The following is a 20687-nucleotide window of genomic DNA, read 5'->3' as shown; positions in this document are numbered from 1 at the left end:
GGCTTTTCCTGCAGAGTAGATTGCCACGTTGGTGCGAATGTGGGAACAGTCATGTAGAGTTGGATAGGAGGGCAGAACTTGACCAGAGCTGCTGCTTTCTCACACTTTCCCCTGAAGGAACAGGAAGGAGAGAGGAGAGGGCCTGTGACCTGGGCTTCCCTTCACTATTGTGAAGGATGACTAGTGCTCGCCTTCTTTGGGAAGTTTCGAGATGCAGCAACTTGGAATGAAAGTCTTCCCCTGGCCCCAGTCTGCTGCTCTAAGGGGAGAGTGCAGAAGAAATTCTTAGAACCAGAGCAAAGGGCCTTTGAGGGGTTAGCTTATGGATGCTGTATTTTTTTCTGACTGTGTATATACCATCAAGATGTATCATCATCGGTCTTATGAAACTCCTTGGAGAGACACTTGCAGAGATTTGATTCTGAGTCTCAGAATTTATAGATTCTTTGTCAGTGGCTATAAAGTGATGAACTCTTATGATCACCTGGCAATATAATTTTAGCTTTTAGGGGGAATCATCTTCCTAATACGCTGATAACAGAGAGAACCATATGAAATAGCCAGTCTTTAACTATTTTCTACCTACAAAAATGGCAGTTTTATCTGGTCCAGTTAAATACTTGACAAGGATGGAAATAGTAACAGATTAGCATTATATGACAAGAATTGTCACCATTTCTTCACAGGTGCACTAGCAGTATTTAGCCTTGGGAAACTTGGAGGATATCCTGTAATAGAAGCCTCCTTGTCTCATTTGCTCTCCTCTTTCAGTGACTTTGCCCACACCTCCAACACTCTGGTAGCAGCAGTAAACAGAGCTGAGTTATTTTAATTCTTGATTATATTCTTAATTACTTTTAATCTCATATACTTTTTGATTGGTTGACAAGTAGCTCTTTGCCTTGATCACAGATTTTGAAACTTGAAACTATTGACCAGATCTCGTTTCTTGGTGTACTACTTGCAAAATCTCCCAAATTCTTTATTAATGTTCACTAGGAAGCCATAACAGCTTGTGAATAAAAAAATGGATTTAAGTGTGATGTATGTGAAAGGTCCTAATATTATGCTTGGCATGTGATAATGGTATTATGCCTAGCAGCATCTGAAATTGGAGTGGGCACAATGGTGATTTTTTTTTTTTTGGCCACATCTCACGGCTGGTAGAATCTTATTCCCCAACCAGGGATTGAACCCAGACCCTCACAGTGAAAGCACAGAGTCCTAACCACTGAATTGCAAAGAAATCCCCAAATATGCCGTTTCTCTTTTTTTCCCTAATGGTGATTTTTTAGTTACATCTTCTGCAGAAATTAACACAACAGGTGATATGTATTAAAACAAGGAGAGGCTAACAGAGCAGTTGGCGTCCCTTCCTTCCAGCCTTCAGCACAGTAAGAGTGCGAAGTCTTGCAGGATTCTGAGTTGAGTATTAAAACATTTAAATGTATCTGGTTGGCTTTGCTTCCCTGGTTATCTGTGCTACCAGGATACATCTTGCACTCGGTTATTAATATGTCATGCTATCCTCGGAACTGTGGGGCAGGAATCCATGGATCAGCTTTGTTGTGTGTCTGGCTCTTTTGCAACCCCGTGGACTGTCGCCTGTCAGTCTCCTCTATCCATGGGATTTTTCTGGGCAACATTACTGGAGTGGGTTGCTATTTCCTCCTCCAGGGGATCTTCCTGACCTAGGGATAGAACCTGTGTCTCTGCATCTCCTGCATTGTCCACCTCTTTACCACTGAGCAAGCCCAGTCCATGGGTTGGATTCTTATGAACAACCCACAAGGAGCATAAACAATGGACATTGGCAAGTCGGCTGAGCCACAAAACTGAGTTTTTCAGGTTAGTGTGAGGGAAGTGGTCCCCAGGCTGGCCTTCATCTACAAGCTAATTATCCCATTACTCTGTTCTTTTGTATGTGTTGGCTTTGTGGGTGATAGCGATATCTCCACAACTGAAGATTTACTGCACTCTTCAGGTATATCAAGGATCTACTCTTTGGCTTTGTTTTGCATTTATGATCTGCTGCCTCTTGAAGACTTTGTGGTGTCTTATGAGTTTAAGCATGGGAATATGACAAAAACTGGAGAAGGCAGTGGCAACCCACTCCAGTATTCTTGCCTGGAAAATTCCATGGACAGAGGAGCCTACGAGATAGTTATTAATATCAGCATTCCTGTGCTACAGATGATGACTTTGAGACTTGATGCAGTTAACAGTTTTCTTAGGTTTTTAAGAGTAGTTTCTCAGGGAACTCAAATCTAGTGTAGAGTTCAAAATCTGTATCAATAGATCCGGACAGGATTAGGGGACAATTATTAGTCCATGGGTCGGATACTCATGAACAACCCACAAGGAGAATAAACAATGGACACTGGCAAGTTGACTGAGCCACAAAACTGAGTTTTTCAGGTTAGTGTGAGGGAACTGGTCCCCAGGCTGGCCTTCATCTATAAACTAATTATCCCATTACTCTGTTAATTAGGGGACACCTAATACTTGTGATAGAATGCAAGTACCTCCAGGAGAGCGGACTGGTGAGAGGATAGTAGCAGGCCCCTCTGTCTTGGCGTGAGGTGGTTTATCAGCATCTTTGTTAAGAGACAGTTACATGTCAGGTGATAGAGAGGAAATCCCAGGAGGAGGAATAGAAGGCAGACCAGATAAGCTTGTCTAATTCTCTCTGTTTTGCCAGAGGCCAACTCCAGACACGGCACTGGGCATGTATGGCCTGAGCACTATTGCTAAGGGACAGTCATATCAGAAGTGACAACACGCTAACAGAAACTGCCAGTTATTGGGCACCTACTGAGTACCACGTACACGTTTCCTCTCATATAATCACCGCCACCACCCTGTATGATCCGTGTAATGCCCGTTTTACAGATCAGGTCATTGAGGTTAAACTGCTGATGATCGTAATTCAGTAAATGGCAGAATCAGGATTTGAACCCAGATTTGTCTGACCCCAAAGCTTGTGATACCATTCTAATGGCAGAAAGTAAAGAGGAATTAAAGAGCCTCTTGATGAAGGTGAAAGAGGGGAGTGGAAAAGCTGGCTCAAAACTCAACATGCAGTAAACTAAGATCATGGCATCCGGTCCCATCTCTTCATGGGAAATAGGGGGGAAAAGTGTAAGCAGTGGCATATTTTATTTTCTTGGGCTCCAAAATCACTGCAGGTGGTAACTGGAGCCATGTAATTAAAAGATGCTTGCTCCTTGGAAGAAAAGCTTATGACAAATCTAGATAACATATTAAAAAGCAGAGACATCACTTTGCTGACAAGATCCCTATTGTCAAAGCTATGGTTTTTCCAATGATCATGCATGGATATAAGAGTTGGTCCATAAAGAAGGCTGAGCACTGAAGAACTGATGCTTTTGAATCGTGGAGCTGGAGAAGACTCTTGAGAGTCCGTTGGACAACATGGAGATCAAACCAGTCAATCCTAAAGGAAATTAACCCTGAATATTCATTGGAAGGACTGATGCTAAAGCTGAAGCTCCAATACTTTGACCACCTAATGTGAAGAGCTGACTCATTGGGAAAAACCCTGATGCTGGGAAAGACTGAGGGCAGGAGGAGAAGGGGGTGAAAGAGGATGAGATGGTTGGATGGCATCGCTGACTCAATGGGCATGAGTTTGAGCTAACTCTGGGAGTTGGTGATGGACAGGGAAGCCTGGTGTGCTGCTGTCCATGAGTCGGATGTGACTTGGCGACTGAACAACAACAACAAAGCCTGTGTTTTATCCTGTAAATATCACCCCTTAAGCCCTCATCACTCTCCTCTTAGCATCTGTGTCAGCTCTTGACGAGACCTCCACTTGGACTAATCAATCCCTTTGGGGAGTGCTAGGAGTTAGGGATCGTTACTCTGGCATTGTAGCAGGAGAAATGACGTGCAGAATGATTTCCTGAAGAAACACGCACAGAGGCATCCTCTGGGCCTCTCCCATGATACTAACCCCGCAGGGCGTTTCGCCCTCAGGAGGACCGCTGAGTCTGGAAGCAGACACATTGCGGAGCTCAACTCTAAGCATCTGATCTGGTGCCTCCAGAACGAGGGCTGATTTGGAGAACTTAGCCATGGCTCCCCTTCCAGGTCTCTCTCTTTGTTTCAAGGGGAAAATCGAGAAGTCAGAAAATAATTGGGCAATGAAACCATCCTAGGCAGTTGGAAGCAAAGTGGAAAAAGATAGCTACTGGAGGAATTCGAGATTCTTGTTTTCAATTTTCTTCTCTAGAGAGTTTTTTTTCCGTATCCATATGGACTTACCCATTTGCTGTAATAGCAGAGAGGCTCCTATAAAATCTTGTTAAAAAGGAATTCTTGACAACATCTTAGAAAGCCCAAGTTATAAATATCTTAAAAGATAAGGAGGATACCATTGCCAAATTAAAGGAAGCAACTGGGCAAGGCGTTAAAGCAGCAGAGAAACAGTCTGACAGAAACACTCAAGCCCCATCCAGCCCCTGAGTCCCTCATTCTGAAGCTTTCTCTTTCAAAGCCACCAAGAGAGCTAGAGATGAATTTCTGAAAGCTTTGAAGCTTGAATGGCCAGAGCTGGGACAGCAGGTATGGAGCGCTGTGGCCAAAGATGGCCTTATGTGTCTGCCTAGCATGTAGCAGCATGTGGGGCTTGCAAGGGAGATACTCCTGAATGTTTCCCCACCTGGGAGAATTGGAAGCACGGGCTACCTCCCATCTTTCTGGGGCTCCCTTCTAAAATTAGAACTACTTTGTCTGGGCCCTGCTGCTGTGTCCTGCAGTGGTGTGCACCCCCAGGACCACGCTGTGGCCCGTGACCATGTGACCATTTGAGGTGGTTGAACACTGACATAGGTGGAGAAAAATGTGAAACTGGGCAATCACGCATCAGGTCGTGGTCCCCAGAAATGCAGAGCAAAAAGACAACACTGGTGAGACAGGCATTCAGGAGGACAGTTCCCCAGAGTACTTTTGGGTCTGGTTTCATGGTTGGATTTCTTTTATTTTTTTCCTTCTATTTTTGTTTTTGGAAACTGGCAAGGGGAAGGAGTGTCAGGAGACCATGGAGGCCTGGTAGATAGGAAACAGACCTTCCCAGTAAATGTGACCACAGGCGCAGCCCTGCCCTTCCCACCCCTCCCCATCTCAGTGCCCAGTCCGGGTGTCACTGAAGCCCCACCTTAAAGGCACTGCTTGATCCATCCCTGACATAGCATAGCTCATCCATCCTGAAGCTTTCAGACCAGCTGGAAGGGCTTGACCTGGCTGCTGTTGCCATGGTAACGGAGTGCCAAGGCTTCCCTAAGAACAAGAAGGACCCTTGCCTTCTCTCCATTTCTGCTTCCGTTCCTGAATGTGGCCCAGTGCTCTGCTTTGGCTCTGGGTCCTCGCTCTCTGCTCTTCTCCATTGCTCCCTGGCCTCTAGCCATTTTGACTCTCTTTTGGTTCTCAAAATGTGCGAGGCCGCATCCTGCATGAAACCTGTGATGTGGGTGTTCTTGTCTTCCCCGCTCTCAGTCCTTGGCTCACTCTTACGTCTCAGCTCAAATTTCCCTTCAACAAACATATCTTGAGTATGTACAATGCACCCTATGCTCTTCTGGGTGCTTGGGGTTACATCAGTGAAGAGAACAGACAAAGGCCTTATTTCTGTGGACCAACTTTCTATCCCTTCCTTGAATTCTCACCTGACCCCCCATCCTTCCAGGCTTGATCAAGTCCTTTAGTACATGACAGATGCTATCAGTGTTCTGTTTATTTAATGCCAGCTCCCCTACCTTAGACTGTAGACTCTACAAGGTCGGGAATTATGTCTCTTTAATTCACCACTGTATACCCAGTACCAACACACTGCCTAACACCCTGAAGGTGCTCAGTAGATATGGGTGAAGAAATGGATAAATAGATGGATGAATGATAATTGTTTTTGTTGACAAGTAGCAGTATCAGGTGTGAGGATCACACATACTTCTGGAAGAAAGTTGTTTGTGCTAAGAGGCTCAAGAAGAAGCCATACAGTGCTTTTCAAGTCCTTAGAACTTACAGGTTCTTGCTCAGCTTTGTCTGAGGTCCGGGTGTCCCACTCCCGAAGCTCTTGAGATTTCATGTTTGTTTGTTTTTAATGACTATGACCAAGCCTGACTCGAAAGCAGCATCTGTTTGGCTCTCTTGTCAATTTCATCTTCTCAAGATGGAGACCTCCAAGGGGCTTGGTGAGAAACTGAACTTATCAAAACTAGCACCCCATTTACTCGGTCTGCTTGGAAGCCTACCTTCCCCTGGGCTGCGGTAGAGATGGTCTTCATCTGGATTAATCAGTTTCATGCACTTTGCAGTCAGCTATGCTGGTATTCAGAGTGAAATGCTACCATGACAACTGCCACAACAGATGGTATTTGATCAGTCTCTAAGCTACAGAGGAGATATACAGCAGTGCTTCTGAGGTTTGCATACTTTACGTTATCATGAGACCCAGTCCGGCCTGAACCAGGACTGAAGTGTAAAGTTTTCCATTTGCCTGCTAGCCCCCTCCCTTCTCTTTCCAGTTGTTTGCCACTTGTTTTGATTTTCCTTGCTCCCTGCCTGGCCTGGATGTAGATGTATTTCTGGATGTGGGAGAGCTAGGCTACAGCATACTTGGTACATGGAAGTTGCCCTGCAGGTCTAATGTTTAGAGACTGTTGAGAAGCTATTCAACTGTGGGTTGGAGATCCTGGCTGAGAGTGAGGGGAAAGGCTTAAAATTGCCAGCCTTTCTCTCTCGGATGTTCTTGGACCACACAGGGTGGAGGCCACGTATGGCCCCAAAGCAAGGGAAACCCTGGGAGTGCATCTTGGTCTCAGTTTGTCCCCTTACTCTGCCCTCTCTTTCATCCAGCTCCTTTCTCCTCCCAGGGTCTCTGGTGTAGTGGTCCCATTTCTCAGCTTCCCGTCTCCACTCTAGCTAGCATTACAAACTCCAGGAGCTTGATCTCAGAGCTCTTGGACCCATTTCTATGGCAACAGCTACAGCAGCCTTCTCACCCAGTGCCCCTCCTCACCCCCTCCACAACACTGGAATGTCAGACTTTGCACAGATTTTTTTTTCAGCTAATTTTGGAAAGCAGTTTATATTGGCTGCTACGTGTTAATGAACAACTTCGGTTATATTTACATACTTTGCTGGTGAAGAGTCTTTTCCCTCGCTCTGCCTCTCAACTTTAACAGGATCCGCATCCTGCATTAGATGTCTGGATCCCATATGAACCACGAGCCTCTTTAAAGATGGGCACCTCATTGTGCTGTGATGGGATCCCCAGGGGCTGCCACTGGCCAGTCCCCTCTGGGGATGATGTGGTGGGAGTGTGCAGTCTCAGTCATAAAGGAGGCTGGATTGTGTACCTGAACAGTGTTTATAAGAAAACCTTAAGGTGATTTTGAATCACAAGAGAGCCTGGATCAAAGAAACAGTCTCCCCTTCTGATCTCATTCCAAGTGAAGCGGGAGGTTGGAATCCACATCTGACCTTGCTCCCCAGCCCCGTGCCCTTCCTGGGGTACAGATGAAAAGAGCGTGGGTCTCTGCTGCCTTGTCAGGCATGAGTTTTAACCTTAATGGAACATTATTAAAGAATGGATTTGAAACTTGAGGAATGTGTTTTGAACTCCTCCTGTGAGCAGAGAATTCATGGTAGAAGGGGAGAAAAAATTCAGGGCGCTTGACGGGCTTATGAATCGTCTTTTAAATGATGAACCAAGTTCTTATTTTTAGGTTTTATGTTTTCTGGGAGTGCAGCTCAGCCATCTGGATAGTGTTCCCGTTTCATCTCCTCTTTAGGAGAAAGCATTCCTGGTGCCCTGGGGCCTCCTCTCTTCACCTAATGGAGGGAGATCCTAATGTTTCCCTTGTTTATTAGATGCTCTGGTTCTCCTGGAAACAGAGGGGAGTCGGGGTGTGTGTGGACCCTAAAGAGGACGATTGTGTAAATGTGGACTCCTGGACTGGGAGGAGAGCTCTGCACCAACACCAGCAAAAGAATGGAGCGTAGTACCTGGCACAAAGCAGACATCGCATAATTACCTTGATTGAATGAGTGATTAAAAGAATCATCTCAGATTTCTCACTCTTGGGACTGCTGACATGTGGGGTTAGATAATTCTTTATTGGGAGGGATCTGTGGTAGTAGCATCTGTACCCTCTGATGTCAGTACACTAGATGTCAGTTCCCTTCAGGGTTATGACAACCCCGAATGTGACCAGATGTGGCCAGATGCCCCCTGGGCGGGGAGGGTTGCACAAAATTCTCCTTTCCTAGTCTCTTTTACTCAGCGAAAAACTACTGATCTAAATTATGAAATTCGTTGACAGAGTGATAGGACTGTTAAAAAAAAAAAATCAATGAGAGATGAAGTGTTCTAGGTAACCCATGTATTCCTCCCCTTAACAGAATTTAACATTTAAAAAGAAAACCCGTGGATCAATTGAAGTGTACCAAGGCTAGCCTTGCAAGAAGAAATTACCACGGACTTTAAATGATGACACATGCATCGAATGCTCCATAAATATGCTCCTTGGAAGGGAAGTTCTGTAGAATTGCCATGTTGTAGAAGAGCAGACGGAGAAGGCAATGGCACCCCACTCCGATACTCTTGCCTGGAAAATCCATGGACAAAGGAGACTGGTAGGCTGCAGTCCATGGGGTCGCTAAGAGTCGGGAACAACTGAGCAACTTCACTTTCACTTTTCACTTTCATGCATTGGAGAAGGAAATGGCAACCCACTCCAGTATTCTTGCCTGGAGAATCCCAGGGACCGGGGAGCCTGGTGGGCTGCCATCTCTGGGGTCGCACAGAGTCGGACACAACTGAAGCGACTTAGCAGCAGCAGCAGCAGCAGTAGAGCAGAGCTTTCCCTGACTATCTTGGTAGGTGTCCTTTTTTTGTGTTCAGTATCACACTGCCACAGTATTGGTGAAAAAAACTTAAACCTACCATCTCAGTCCACCCACGTGACACTTACCAGGATAAATAACAAATACACTATTTTTGATTTTGCATTATTAAGTTCAGGGGCAGTCAGCCTTTTCTGCTTCTCATTTTCCATGGGGACATGATTGCCAAAACCTCCTTTCTGAGCTGAGCACCACAAAATATTAAAAGAAGTAGGTCTGGGTCCTGTGTAGTGCAGGGAACTGTATTCAGTGTTCCTGTGATAAACTATAAGGAAAAGAATATGGAAAAGAATGTATATATAACTAAATCATTTTGCCGTACAGATTAATACAACTTTGTAAATCGACTATACCTCAGTAAAAGTAATTTAAAATAAAAAAATAAACATACACACACCCCCCCCCAAAAAAAGTGGATAGGATTATAGGAAGAGACAAGTGGTAGCAGGAGAATTTTATCATTTTACCATGATTTCAATATTAGTGCCTTTGTATGGAGGCAAAAATCCTTTTGACTGGTTTTGGCCCATTACCACTGTGTACAATAGCATGAATTCTCAACAGCAGGGTTTCATAATAGAGTGCAGTCACACTTAGAGGATTTTTATTGCACTTCTACACAGAAGCTGGCTGCTCTAAAACACCTTTGCACAGGATCCTCCCAGCCATTCTCTTCCTTCTTCGACCACCCCCTTCCCCCCGACTTGCCTCCAAGATGGAAACACCTGAATTGTCACTGTCCGTCACCCTGCTCTGGAAAGAAGAAAGGAGCTCTTAAAGCCATCTCATTTTTCCTCCCGCTTTGTAAGATACGACTTTCTGCCATGGTGGCAGGCAAAACCCATAGCATCAGCATTTATTTTATCTGTGGGAAATTGCATTCTACCCCTTTTCCTAGAGATGAAAGAATGCCTCCCAGATGAAGACCCTGGAAGCTGGGAAAGAGATGGGAACCTGAGCTTTAAAAAAAAAAATGCGAGGATGGAGCAGATTCTTTTTCAGTGGATGCAGTTTTATTCAGGTGTCCCCAAGCTTAACTTAACATGTTTAGAAGCTGTGAAGACTGAGAGCAGAGAATGCCAGACATCAGGGGAGGGTGGACATGAACTTTAAGAAGCCTGTCTTGGAGCCAGACTGTACCAAATGAGAGCTCGTAAAATGGAGACACTTTACTCTGTGGCTACGAAGGAGCCATCAGGATGTTGCTTGGGGGAGGAGAGAATGGTCACAAGCACACTGTGATAGTCATTTATGGGTCCAGAACAAACCCCTTGGGTCAGATACTGGTTTGAGCTCATAAGTGTGTGGCTGGAGCCTGGGAAGTCGGGCAGAGGCTGGGGGGTTGTAGAGGTAAGGAAGACGTGAAATGCAAACTCTGTGAAATCCGAAGTTCCCTCTGTCAAGTCCAAAGCAATTTCTTTTATTTATGGTTACCACTGACATGAATCAAGCCTGAACATTTTCCTGTAGACCTAAAAGTAATTAACCCTGACAACTGAAGTCAAATTAGACCTTTGGGAATGACCTAATTGCTCTTTCCTGTGGTGGGGGGGCCAGGGGGGACGTGAGCTTGCCCTTGGCTGTAGCATCCACCCTGGAAAGCCTGGAAGGCCTCCCAGACTCTGGTGGGGCCGGGTCCCTTCTTGCCACAGAAGATACAAAGGACAGAGAGGTTGGGTGAGCTGGCAGCTCTCCTCGGTCCTCTGCGATGCCTGCCATCCTGAGAATTTTGTGAGTCAACACTACCCAGATTCCTGCTGAAATTCCCATTCACTCTTTTTATATTTGACTGTTCGCCTCCTCGGGGGCTGGAAACCTCTCCCAGCTGCTGGTGGGGGGGTGGGTCTCCTAACCTCATCCCCACCTCCATGTTTCTGGCAGCTGCTCAAGCGTTCAGGATAGCGCTGGTGACAGTGATCCACACGAGAGCTCCGATTTCACCCTGGTTATTTTTGGCAGCCATGAGCAATCCAAGGCCTCGACTCTTGGCACTGTGTGTGGTTAGGATATTAGGTAACCTTTTCCTGTGCAAGTATAGACAAAGGAGAGTCCTGACCCGCATCCATCCATCCATCTGTCCATTTGGCATTTTCATGTCATTTTTTTCCTCTTCGAGAAACTTAGCAAAATGCACAATAAACCCTCTCTCTGACATAGCCTCTTGTTCCTAATAAGCGATGGCTCTGGAGAAGGCTAAACATTTAATGAGTGTATACTATTGTTTTTTTTTTTCCTCCTAGATTGAAAACATAGATGCCTGCTTGAATTTCCTGGCAGCTAAGGGAATAAACATCCAGGGACTCTCTGCGGAAGGTGAGTGAGCCCTTGTCATGAAGGTACCCTTTCACTGTTCGAAATGCCCAGCTGTTACTTATGGATGACGTTTATAGAGTTCAGCCAGTGGGTCCTGGTAGGCTCTTCCAGTCCTGTTTCTTTCTGGTTGTGAGATTGCTCAATGCTTGTCTACACTTGAGGATGCCACTTTTTGGACAACCTGAAGAATCACTCCGAAAGGGCCGGTCCAACCGTGCCAGCCTTGTCCGCCTGGCACAGAGGGAGCAGTCAAGACGGAGCTGGTTCTCTCTGAGAAGGGTTTCATCACACAATGCCGATTTGATTCACATGACCGGAGAGTCAGTTAATTATCAAGCCAGGTCTTATCTGTGGGAGAGAGAACACTTAACCACAGAACATATTTAAATCATACAGGTTCCCAGGGAAAAATGGGAATCTTTTTTTAGATTAGATTTAGATTAGAATTAGATAAGAATCTAATTCTTATCTCTTACTTTTATTAGAAGAAGCAGCACTTTGCCTAGCTCCAAAAAAAAAGCACGTGATTTATTAATGAGATGCTCCATTCTGACATCCTGATTAGTTTTTAATTAACTCCAATTTGGTGGCTAATTAACACATTAGTGTTTGCTGGTGGTTTGCTGTTCAATTAAGTGTTGGTCTGGAGATGGCTGGTCTGAATTCTTAGCCTCCTCAGGCAACGTCTCGCTGTGGAAACTCGCTGTCTCTCTCTCTCTCTCTGTCTCCTGTTTGTAAATACAAGCAGCTGCCAGCTCCAAGGCTGCCACAGGCCCCGGCATCCTCCCAAACTCATTAGGCTGCACCTGCCTCCAGTTTTCCCAGAACAGGTAGAGCCGTGTGGGCTTCAGATGACACCACCCTAGCATGCTTGTGTTTCGCAAAGTTGCCTGTTAGCGTCAACTCGGGTGGTTAGGGTGGAGAGGCGGGGAGCGCTGAGGAAAGACGCAGCCCCGTGGAGCAGGTAAGTTTGCAAACGTGAACCTTTTGGGCCCTGTTCCTTACCTTTGCCCTGCTGCGTGGTGAAAGCTTGGTTGTCCTGGCTGGGTTTCTGGACTGTAGTCTCGGTTTTGGAGGTGGGCGGCCACTATTGGTATCTTATGTCTCTGATGGCATTTCCCCAAGTGGGACCTCTAATAGGCTGGGGCTGTCCCGGGTCAGACACGATCACATTGCTGCTTCCAGAAGTCTCTGAGTGAGTTCTTGGTAATCAGCCTTCATCTCAGCTCAGAGAGAAGGGTCCATGGAGGATTGCTTGGTCTGGGCTGTGGGCCCTCCTCCACCGGGGATGAGACCTGGGCTGAATGGCATGTGGCATGCACCTTGCTGGGGCGTGGGTGGTTGTTGGTCGTATTTTCATGGAGACGTAGGGAGATGCAAATTTCTGTTCCAAGGAGCACATGACTTCTTCCTGGAAGAGAGTGCTGGTGCTGGTGTAGGTGGCGGGCACACATTCCTTCTAGTTCCTGGGCGTGATTAGATCCCAGGCGTGTGCCCTCACAGCAGAGCATCATCAGGGGCTTCTACAAGTTATGCGTAGCAGAAGGAGCTCCAGGGGATGTAGACCGTAGGCCAGCTCCATCTCATGTGGTCTGAAGGTGACCCTAGCCACCCTGCCATCCATCTACCCATTGTCCTGCCTTCTGCCTGCCCTGGCTCTCCCCCGTGCCCACCTGCCCCATCTTCTCTATACCTTAAGGCATAGAGAGTCTACTCAACAAATGTTTGTTGAATGAATAAGTATCAACTGCGCCCAGGTGGCTTAGTGAAAAGAATCCACCTGCCAATGCAGGAGATGCAAGAGACCTGGGTCCCATCCCTGGGTCAGGAAGATCCCCTGGAGGAGGAAATGGTAATCCACTCCAGTATTCTTGCTTGGAAAATTCCACGGACAGAGGAGCCTGGTGAGCTACAGTCCGTGGAATCACAAAAGAGTCAGATAACGACTGAATGCACACGCACGTGCTTTGAAGGCTCTTATCTGCATCAGCTCCAGCTCTCACAACAGGTGATGGAATTTACAATAGACCAAGTTATAGATGAGGAAATTTTGCCTTAATGAAGTTGTGAAGCCTATAGTGAGTGAGTGGCAGGGCAAGGTGTTGAACCCAGGTGATTTCAGAGCTCATGTTCATGGTGTCTTTGGGGACAGCAACTTGGTGAAATCCAAGCATGCCATGTACAGGTGAAAGAAATCAAAACAGATGTAGAACCTTTGTTCTAGCAGACACTGTCTCAGAAGATGCTGGGCAGCTCCCAAAGGCACATCCTGCAGAGGGACCAGCCCTGGCCTCTGGTCAGTGGTGGGATGTGACCCCTGTGAGTCTCTGAGCAGAGAAGAACAGACTGGAACCAGTGGGTTGAGAATCAGTCACTGGGCTATAACCATGAAGTGAGTTTTTCAGAAACTGCCCCCACCTGTGCTATGCTAACCCCCATCTTTCGTGCTGGGTTGAGGCTCATTTAGAATCTGGGCCAGAACCTATTTCTCTTTAGTCTTGCACAGTTATTAGGAGATGCAAGAGACATAGGTTCCATCCTGGGTCGGGAAGATCCCCTAGAGGAGGAAATGGCAACCCCCTCCATTATTCCTGCATGGAAAACTGCATGGACAGAGGAGCCTGTTGAGCCTTAGTCCATGGAGTTGCGAAAGATTCAGATGCATGCACGTGCTTTTAAGGCTTTATGTCATAAATTTAAGAGTAGATTTATGTCAATATTTAAGACTCAGTCTTGTTCATTTTTCAACTTCAGTCTCCAACTCAAAGCCTTTTCCTGGTGTTCCCCCAGAGCAGGTGGCTTTGGAGGACTGAAGCGGGGTGGGGCATGATGCCTTCCCTTCCCTTCCCTCGTCCCTGCACCTGAGCAGCCAGGATCAGGGCCAGAGCAGAGAAGCAGAGTTCTGCCAGTGATGAAGCTGCTGTCATTCTCTTGGGTGACTATCATGGCCACTGTCCCGGGTGGGGGTGTCTGTGTGCCCAGCCGACCCGGCACTCAATCCCACACTGCTTCCAGGGTCTGGTGGTCTTGGTGATCTGGAGGGAGATTTGACCAGCTTTTCCAGCTCACCCCCAGCTGGCAGCATTCACCTCCCATCCCCCCTGATTAGGACTCTCTCTGTCCATATACTGAGGTGGTCCCAGTAAGGCTGTAGACTTCAGCCTCGTGGGTCCTGCCTAACCCACCATTGAGCAGCAGGGATGTGTGGGCTCTGTCCTCTGGCTGTAGCAATGGAACAGACCTCCTGGCACCTGGATGTCCCCACCTTATGGTCTCTCTCCAGCTGTTTCCAGCTTAGGAGGCCCACAGGCAGCTCTGCCAAGTCTCTTCTAAGCAGGTGTCCCCAAGGGGCCCTGGGGTGCCAGCCCACCACTTGGAGTAAATTTTCTTGGGGCCTCCACTCCTTTGACTTGAAGAAGTGCACGGACCCCACCTTCTTCCTCCTTGGGTGACGGGAGGGGATACCCTGTCTCTCAGATCATCAGTCACGACCACCCTCGCTCACCCTCAGTGCCACTCTCTCATCTGGATCTTCTCCTGATTTGGGGTTGGGTGGGGCGAAGTGGGTGATACTGGTCTTTGATGGTAAGACTGATTCTGGACTAGCATAGTCCTGTGGGGGTGGGGGAGCGGGTGACTGGCCCCAAGTTTTGTCAGTTCCTTGAACTTACAAATCAAGAGTACTGAGAGCATTTTATCCTCAAATGAGTCTTAGTCACAATTTCAGGGTTATAGGAAATACCTCCATTTGACATACTGTTCAATTATAGGAAAGGAAATCATATACTGAAAACTCACCATGTGCTATCACTGGGCTGAGAGCCGGATACAATTTTTACCTGATTTAATACCCCAGCAACCTTCTGAGGTCAGGATTATATTACCCTGTCTTAAAGATGAGGAAACTGAGGCCACAAGAGAATGTTACATGTAGCAAAAGGGAGGCCCGCAGGTAAGCATTGATCAAGCTACTCATAGGTATTGATTTAAAGGCCTGGTGTTGTCTACTGCTCACCTGTACCCACACTTCCAACCACGTGCATTACTACTAGAAAATCATTATAGTGTTTAAAGAATAATGTCATATTAATGCTTTGTGTTTTGCTTTTGAAGATGATTGAGCACCCCAAGGTTCCTCTGATTGAAATAAAAAAAATCAGTGGTTGGAAAGCCCCACAGGCACATCGCCACCCTTTCCCAGTGACTTAAGCAGGTTTGGAAGCCGGGAGGGTGTATGCACCTGTCCTTGAAGCGTTTCAGCAGCTCAGGGCCCTGCCCTGACCTGCCTTTGAGAGAGCCACAGGGAACCTTCGTTCCAGGGCAAGACAGCCAAAGCCTGTGAGCCACGGCTGCAGGCCAAGGTGAGCCCTGCGGAGACGCCGCTAGTTTGCAGCTTCTCGCACCTCCTCGGTGTTTCCAAAGGTCGGACCCATCCACTTGCTCCTGGAGACTGGCCAGAGTCCTGTGAGCTTGGGCCTCACCCTGCCTTGGGTGATTGTCTAGATCCCTTCAGCCCCTTTCCTACCACACTTCTGTCACCACTGTCTGTAAACCTGTCCCTGGGAGGAAGGCCTGTATCCCTGGGAGTATTGGGTTTTTTTCCTTTTGCAATGAGAACTCTTTGGATTAATTCTCTTAACAACTTTTATAGATAACATGCAGCAGTGTTAATTTTCTTATGTTGTACGTTACATGCCTAGTTCTTATTTATCTTAAAACTGGAAGTTGGTACATTATTGAGTGCCTTCATCCAGTTCCCCCACCCCCACCTTTGGTAACCACAAATCTAATCTTTTTTTTTTTTAAATAAAAACAATTGTTCACTGATTAGAGACAAAGTTTATCTTCAGAGTTCATAAAGAGATCCTAAAAACTCAATAGAAAAGGAGTTATATCAATACAACAAGTTATTCTCTGAAGAGGAAATGCAAATGGCCATTAAACATAGGAAGAAGTGCTTCACCTAACATTCTGGAAACTACTAAAGTAACCTGATACACCTACTTTTCATGCATCAGATGATTAAAAATTGAAAGATCTGATAATATCAAGTGATTGAGAGGTAGGTGCTCTTATCAACTTTCCTTGTAGGAATATAATTTAGACTATTCATCTGGTTGATCAGATTCCATTAAAATCTGAACTATTTGTTACTCATGTATTCCACTTTTCTATGTCTCTCTTTGAGATTATACCTGGGAGTTTTGAGAACACTTGGCATCTGCGCTGCCTGGCCCTAAGCCCATTCTCCCGGGATGGGGAAGCAGAGGTTGCGAGGGGAAGGCTTTTCTTATCCAGCGCACATTTGCCAGGCACGTCCTGTATACCAGGGGCAGTGCTAGGCACCAGGGTACATGGAGAGTCATGTCAGTCGTACAAAACCAGCTTCAATTCCAATTAATAAGAGAGTTGTGCCGGTGGGATGTACAGGATCCAGTCAGTGGTACCCAAAGAAAGGTAACAGTCAGCTCTACCTGGGGCCGTCAGGGGGCGTCACAGAGATAGTGATGCTTCCCTTGGGTTTTACAAGATGAGTAGGCTTTCACCAATCGGAAGGGGAAGGTGAAGGGGAATTTAGATAGATGTTAGGGCATAGTAATGTGATGGGCACAGAGGACTTGCTTTTTATCAGTCTTGCAGGTTGCAGGCAGGATGATGCTTCCAGGTGCCTCTGACAAGGAGTATAGGGGTTTGGCATGAAGTCGATCCCTAGGTCAAGAAGATCCCCTGAAGGGAAGGGAAGATCCCCCCTGAAAGGAATCTTCTCTAAGCAGCGCAAATCCCAGGTTGCTGACTTGATTAGTTCAGACCTGGGTTTGTGGCCCTGATAGCCAGAGACCTGATGCCGAGCTCTCCTCCTCTCATTTGGAGCCAGGAAACCGGAGGTCTTTTCGGACCCTTAGGGTAAAAGCAGCAGGCGGATTGTCTCCATTGTCCTCCTTCGGGGTCTCTGGAGTTCTGCAGTTAGCGGGACCGTTTCTGTCCCTTGCCAGCAGGGGGCGCTGTGGGCTCTACTCCCACCGCCTCATCCACTTCCCCTGTGGGCACTGATGGGCTTGATGAACAGAAGGGCTGCCCTAGTGGGGTTACATAGACGGCACAGATAGGATCCACAGCCCCAAATCAGCTGGGTGACCTTACACCATGGCTTAAGGGGATTGAATAGGAATCCTGAGTCTACAGTGTAGGCAGCCTTCCCTTGGCTCCCAATCCCTTCCCTACAAAGCAGCTTTCTTTGTATTCGATTATTCCAATGCTTGTGCCTAAGTAAATCAGACTTGAGGTCTCTTTTAAATAATGTTGAAAGAAAATAACTCTGTTATTCTCCCATCTTGCCCAACATGCTCTACAGCATCTATGCAGATTAGGAGCAGTGAGTGGGAGTAGAGTTCAGTCGGAACCCAAGGCGATTGAGTCAAGGCAATACTGAATTTTAGTGGGAATTGGCCTATGGTCTGTATAGTTTATTCTTCAGTTTATGGGCAGGTGGCCATAGGAGAGAAACCAGAGCAGGGCTTTCGTCCTGGTTTCGATGCCCCGCTAGCTCGTGTCTCCTTAGACAAGCCATCTCTCTCTCTCTCTCTCTAGGCAAGAGTACTGGAGTGGGTTGCCTTTCCCTTCTCCAGGGGATCGTCTTGACCCAGGATTCAAACCCAGGTCTCCCACATTGCAGGCAGATTCTTTACCATCTAAGCCATCAGGGAAGCCCATCTCTCTCTAGGTCTACTTTTTTTTTTCTTTCTAAAGATCAAGAGTGTGAGGATAGTTGATCAGAAATAAAATGATGCTGTTTTTCCAAAGCCTTAGCAGTGTCTTGGAGAAGGCAATGGCACCCCACTCCAGTACTCTTGCCTGGAAAATCCCATGGACGGAGGAGCCTGGTAGGCTGCAGTCCATGGGGTCTCTAAGAGTCGGACAGAACTGAGCGACCTCACTTTCACTTTTCACTTTCATGCATTGGAGAAGGAAATGGCAACCCACTCCAGTGTTCTTGTCTGGAGAATCCCAGGGACGGGGGAGCCTGGTGGGCTGCCATCTATGGGGTTGCACAGTGTCGGACATGACTGAAGTGACTTAGCAGTAGCAGTAGCAGTAGGGAGTGTCATGGGGGAACATTTTTGTGGGCTGGTGGATTTTGTTTTTAGAGAGCCTGTGTAGCCAGCTTACCAGGCCTTGTGGCACACAGACAAATGCCATTTGGAAATAAGAAAAGAACACAATTCTAACTATTTTGGATACTGTCTGTTAAAGACCACCCATGGCATGAACTGTGTGTCTCTTAACTCCAAACAGAGCATTCACTCTGCTTGAGTCTGTGTTCTGAAATGGATAACATGGTCTATCCATAACAGGACAACGCCTAGCAATATATGCAGGTGAACCTTAAAAACATGCTCCATGGAAGAATAAAAGTGTAGTTGCTTAGTCATGGCCAACTCTTTTTGACCCTATGGACTGTAGCCCGCCAGGCTCCTCTGTCCATGGAATTCTCCAGGCAAGAGTACTGGAGTGGGTTGCCATTCCCTTTTCAGGGGATCTTCCTGACCCAGGGATTGAACCCAGGTCTCCTGAATTCTTCCATGGAAGAAGCCAGATGCAAAAGACTACAGGTCACATGATTCTACTTACAGGAAATTGGCCCAGAATAGGCCAATCAATGAAAACAAGATTAGAATTTGCCTGAGGGGATGGGTTTGGGACTTGATTACAGATGAGCACTTTTCAGGGTGCTGGAGAATCTAAAACTAGAATTTACTAAATTTACTAAAGATCATTATACACTTGATTTTGTGGTTGTAAATTATACCTCAATAGAGCTGATTTCTTTTTTAAAAAGAGATGCTTACTGAGTTTTCTCTAAAATGAGATGATCATGGTTGGCTTTCTTCTTGAGGCCTATGACTGTCTGGAGGGGATGTGTAGGAAGGAGGGACAGCTCCTTAGGCTTCTTGTAGGTGAAGAGCCCTGTACTCTCCAAAGGCAGCAGGTACAACAACCTTCTTTTCTGAACCAAACAAGGAAGTACAGAGACAGGCTTTTATTTTCTCATTTAATCCTGTTCATCTCCATAGCATCCCTATGGGGAAGGTGTGGCACACATTTAAAGAAGAAAATGAGGCTCAGAGAGGTTAACTCTTGGAAAAACTTTGAAGTCTTCAAATGATGGACTTGAGAAATGCAAACCGCGGTCTTTGTGGCTCTAACAATCAGTGATCCATATAGTAAAAATGCTTCCTCCTAAGAAACAGTGTATTCATGAGAGCACTGGGCCCTTTCACAAATAAAAAGAGGTTTTCGGGAAGAGTAGAACAGTTCTGAGCAATAAATGACTGAACGTCACAGGGAGAGACTATGACAAAGCCAGCTCCATTCATCTGCCCTGGGCTGGGCAGGTGGATTGTGAGGGAGCCGACGTGGACACACCTACCTTTTGCAGGAGCAACTCCTGATCCTCTGGCTTTGCTGTGGAATTGTTAGTTCCTCCTGCCTTTGTTTTTCTTGCGTGGTTTTTAAAAAAATGTATTATGGAATGTTTGACACATTCCATAATAAAAGAATACTTCTATTATAGAAGGAGAATAAAGAATATTTCTGTGCCTGTGAGCTAACTTAATAAGTAAAACACTATCCACTATCTGGGTGCTTTTAAATTCATGACATGTGATGGGGATGTAAGCAAGCCAAGTTATACCATATTGGGTGACTGAATGAGATCATGTATGTGAAAAGCTTCATTGGTATATGCTAATTAGTAATAGCTCTATAAAAGACACTGAAATCTTACATAGATTTCATCTAGCATGATTATAGCTCTATTTTCATCATCCAGGGAATTCTATTTTTAGAGGAAATTGTTTTCCCGAGTTCCTTAACAGGTCCTGCCCTGCCTGCCAGCCCTTGATTCTGGCCCTGCCCCCTGTCATTGTCCAGCTGAGTTAACCAGGGGGACATCACCTTACCCTCCACCTTCCCACGAGGAAAATGCCCATTTTCAAGAAGAACATGGAGACTCAGAGGTTGCATCTTGCAAAACCTCAGTCTATAGACTGAATCATCCCATCCAGACCTCACGTCCTGTGACATGGGTGTCCTTGTCAAAACATTAGACGCAGCGGCAGAGCAGGCCGTGGATGTGTTCTGCTTTGGTTTCCTTAGGATGGAGAAGGAAGCAGGGGTGAATGGTTAAAGCTGAGCTTACCCAAAGAAATGGGAGAGGGGGGGATTTTCCCACAGTTGGGGAACTTTCTGTGCTCCCTGCATCGCACACAGTGGTTTATAAGCATCTTGACTTGTCCAGGTGAGCCCTGGCTTATACCTGTTGTCCTAATGTAATTAAGAGTGTCTTCCTCTCACTCTCAAAAATGCCATATGATAAGATGTCACATAGTAAAAAAAATAAATAAATAAATAACCATAATTTTTTTAATGCTGATTAGAAGTCAGCC

The 20687-nt window shown here is 46.3% G+C and overlaps 1 protein-coding gene across 5 annotated transcripts in view; it reads left to right on the top strand.

Annotated features, from left to right (window-relative positions):
- NAV2 (neuron navigator 2) overlaps window positions 1-20687 on the top strand; it is a 423432-nt gene that overhangs the window by 160194 nt on the left and 242551 nt on the right. For all 5 annotated transcript variants that reach the window (XM_070365222.1, XM_070365224.1, XM_070365225.1 and 2 more), the window contains exon 4: window positions 11169-11241. In XM_070365222.1, the coding sequence (XP_070221323.1) occupies window positions 11169-11241 (73 nt within the window). The remainder of the gene's footprint in view (window positions 1-11168; window positions 11242-20687) is intronic.

The sequence above is a fragment of the Bos mutus genome, chromosome 29 (genome assembly GCF_027580195.1).
Source record: "Bos mutus isolate GX-2022 chromosome 29, NWIPB_WYAK_1.1, whole genome shotgun sequence".
Taxonomy (NCBI): Eukaryota; Metazoa; Chordata; class Mammalia; order Artiodactyla; family Bovidae; genus Bos; species Bos mutus.
Note: the sequence above shows the minus strand (reverse complement) of the source record. Positions and strands in the feature narration are given on the sequence as shown.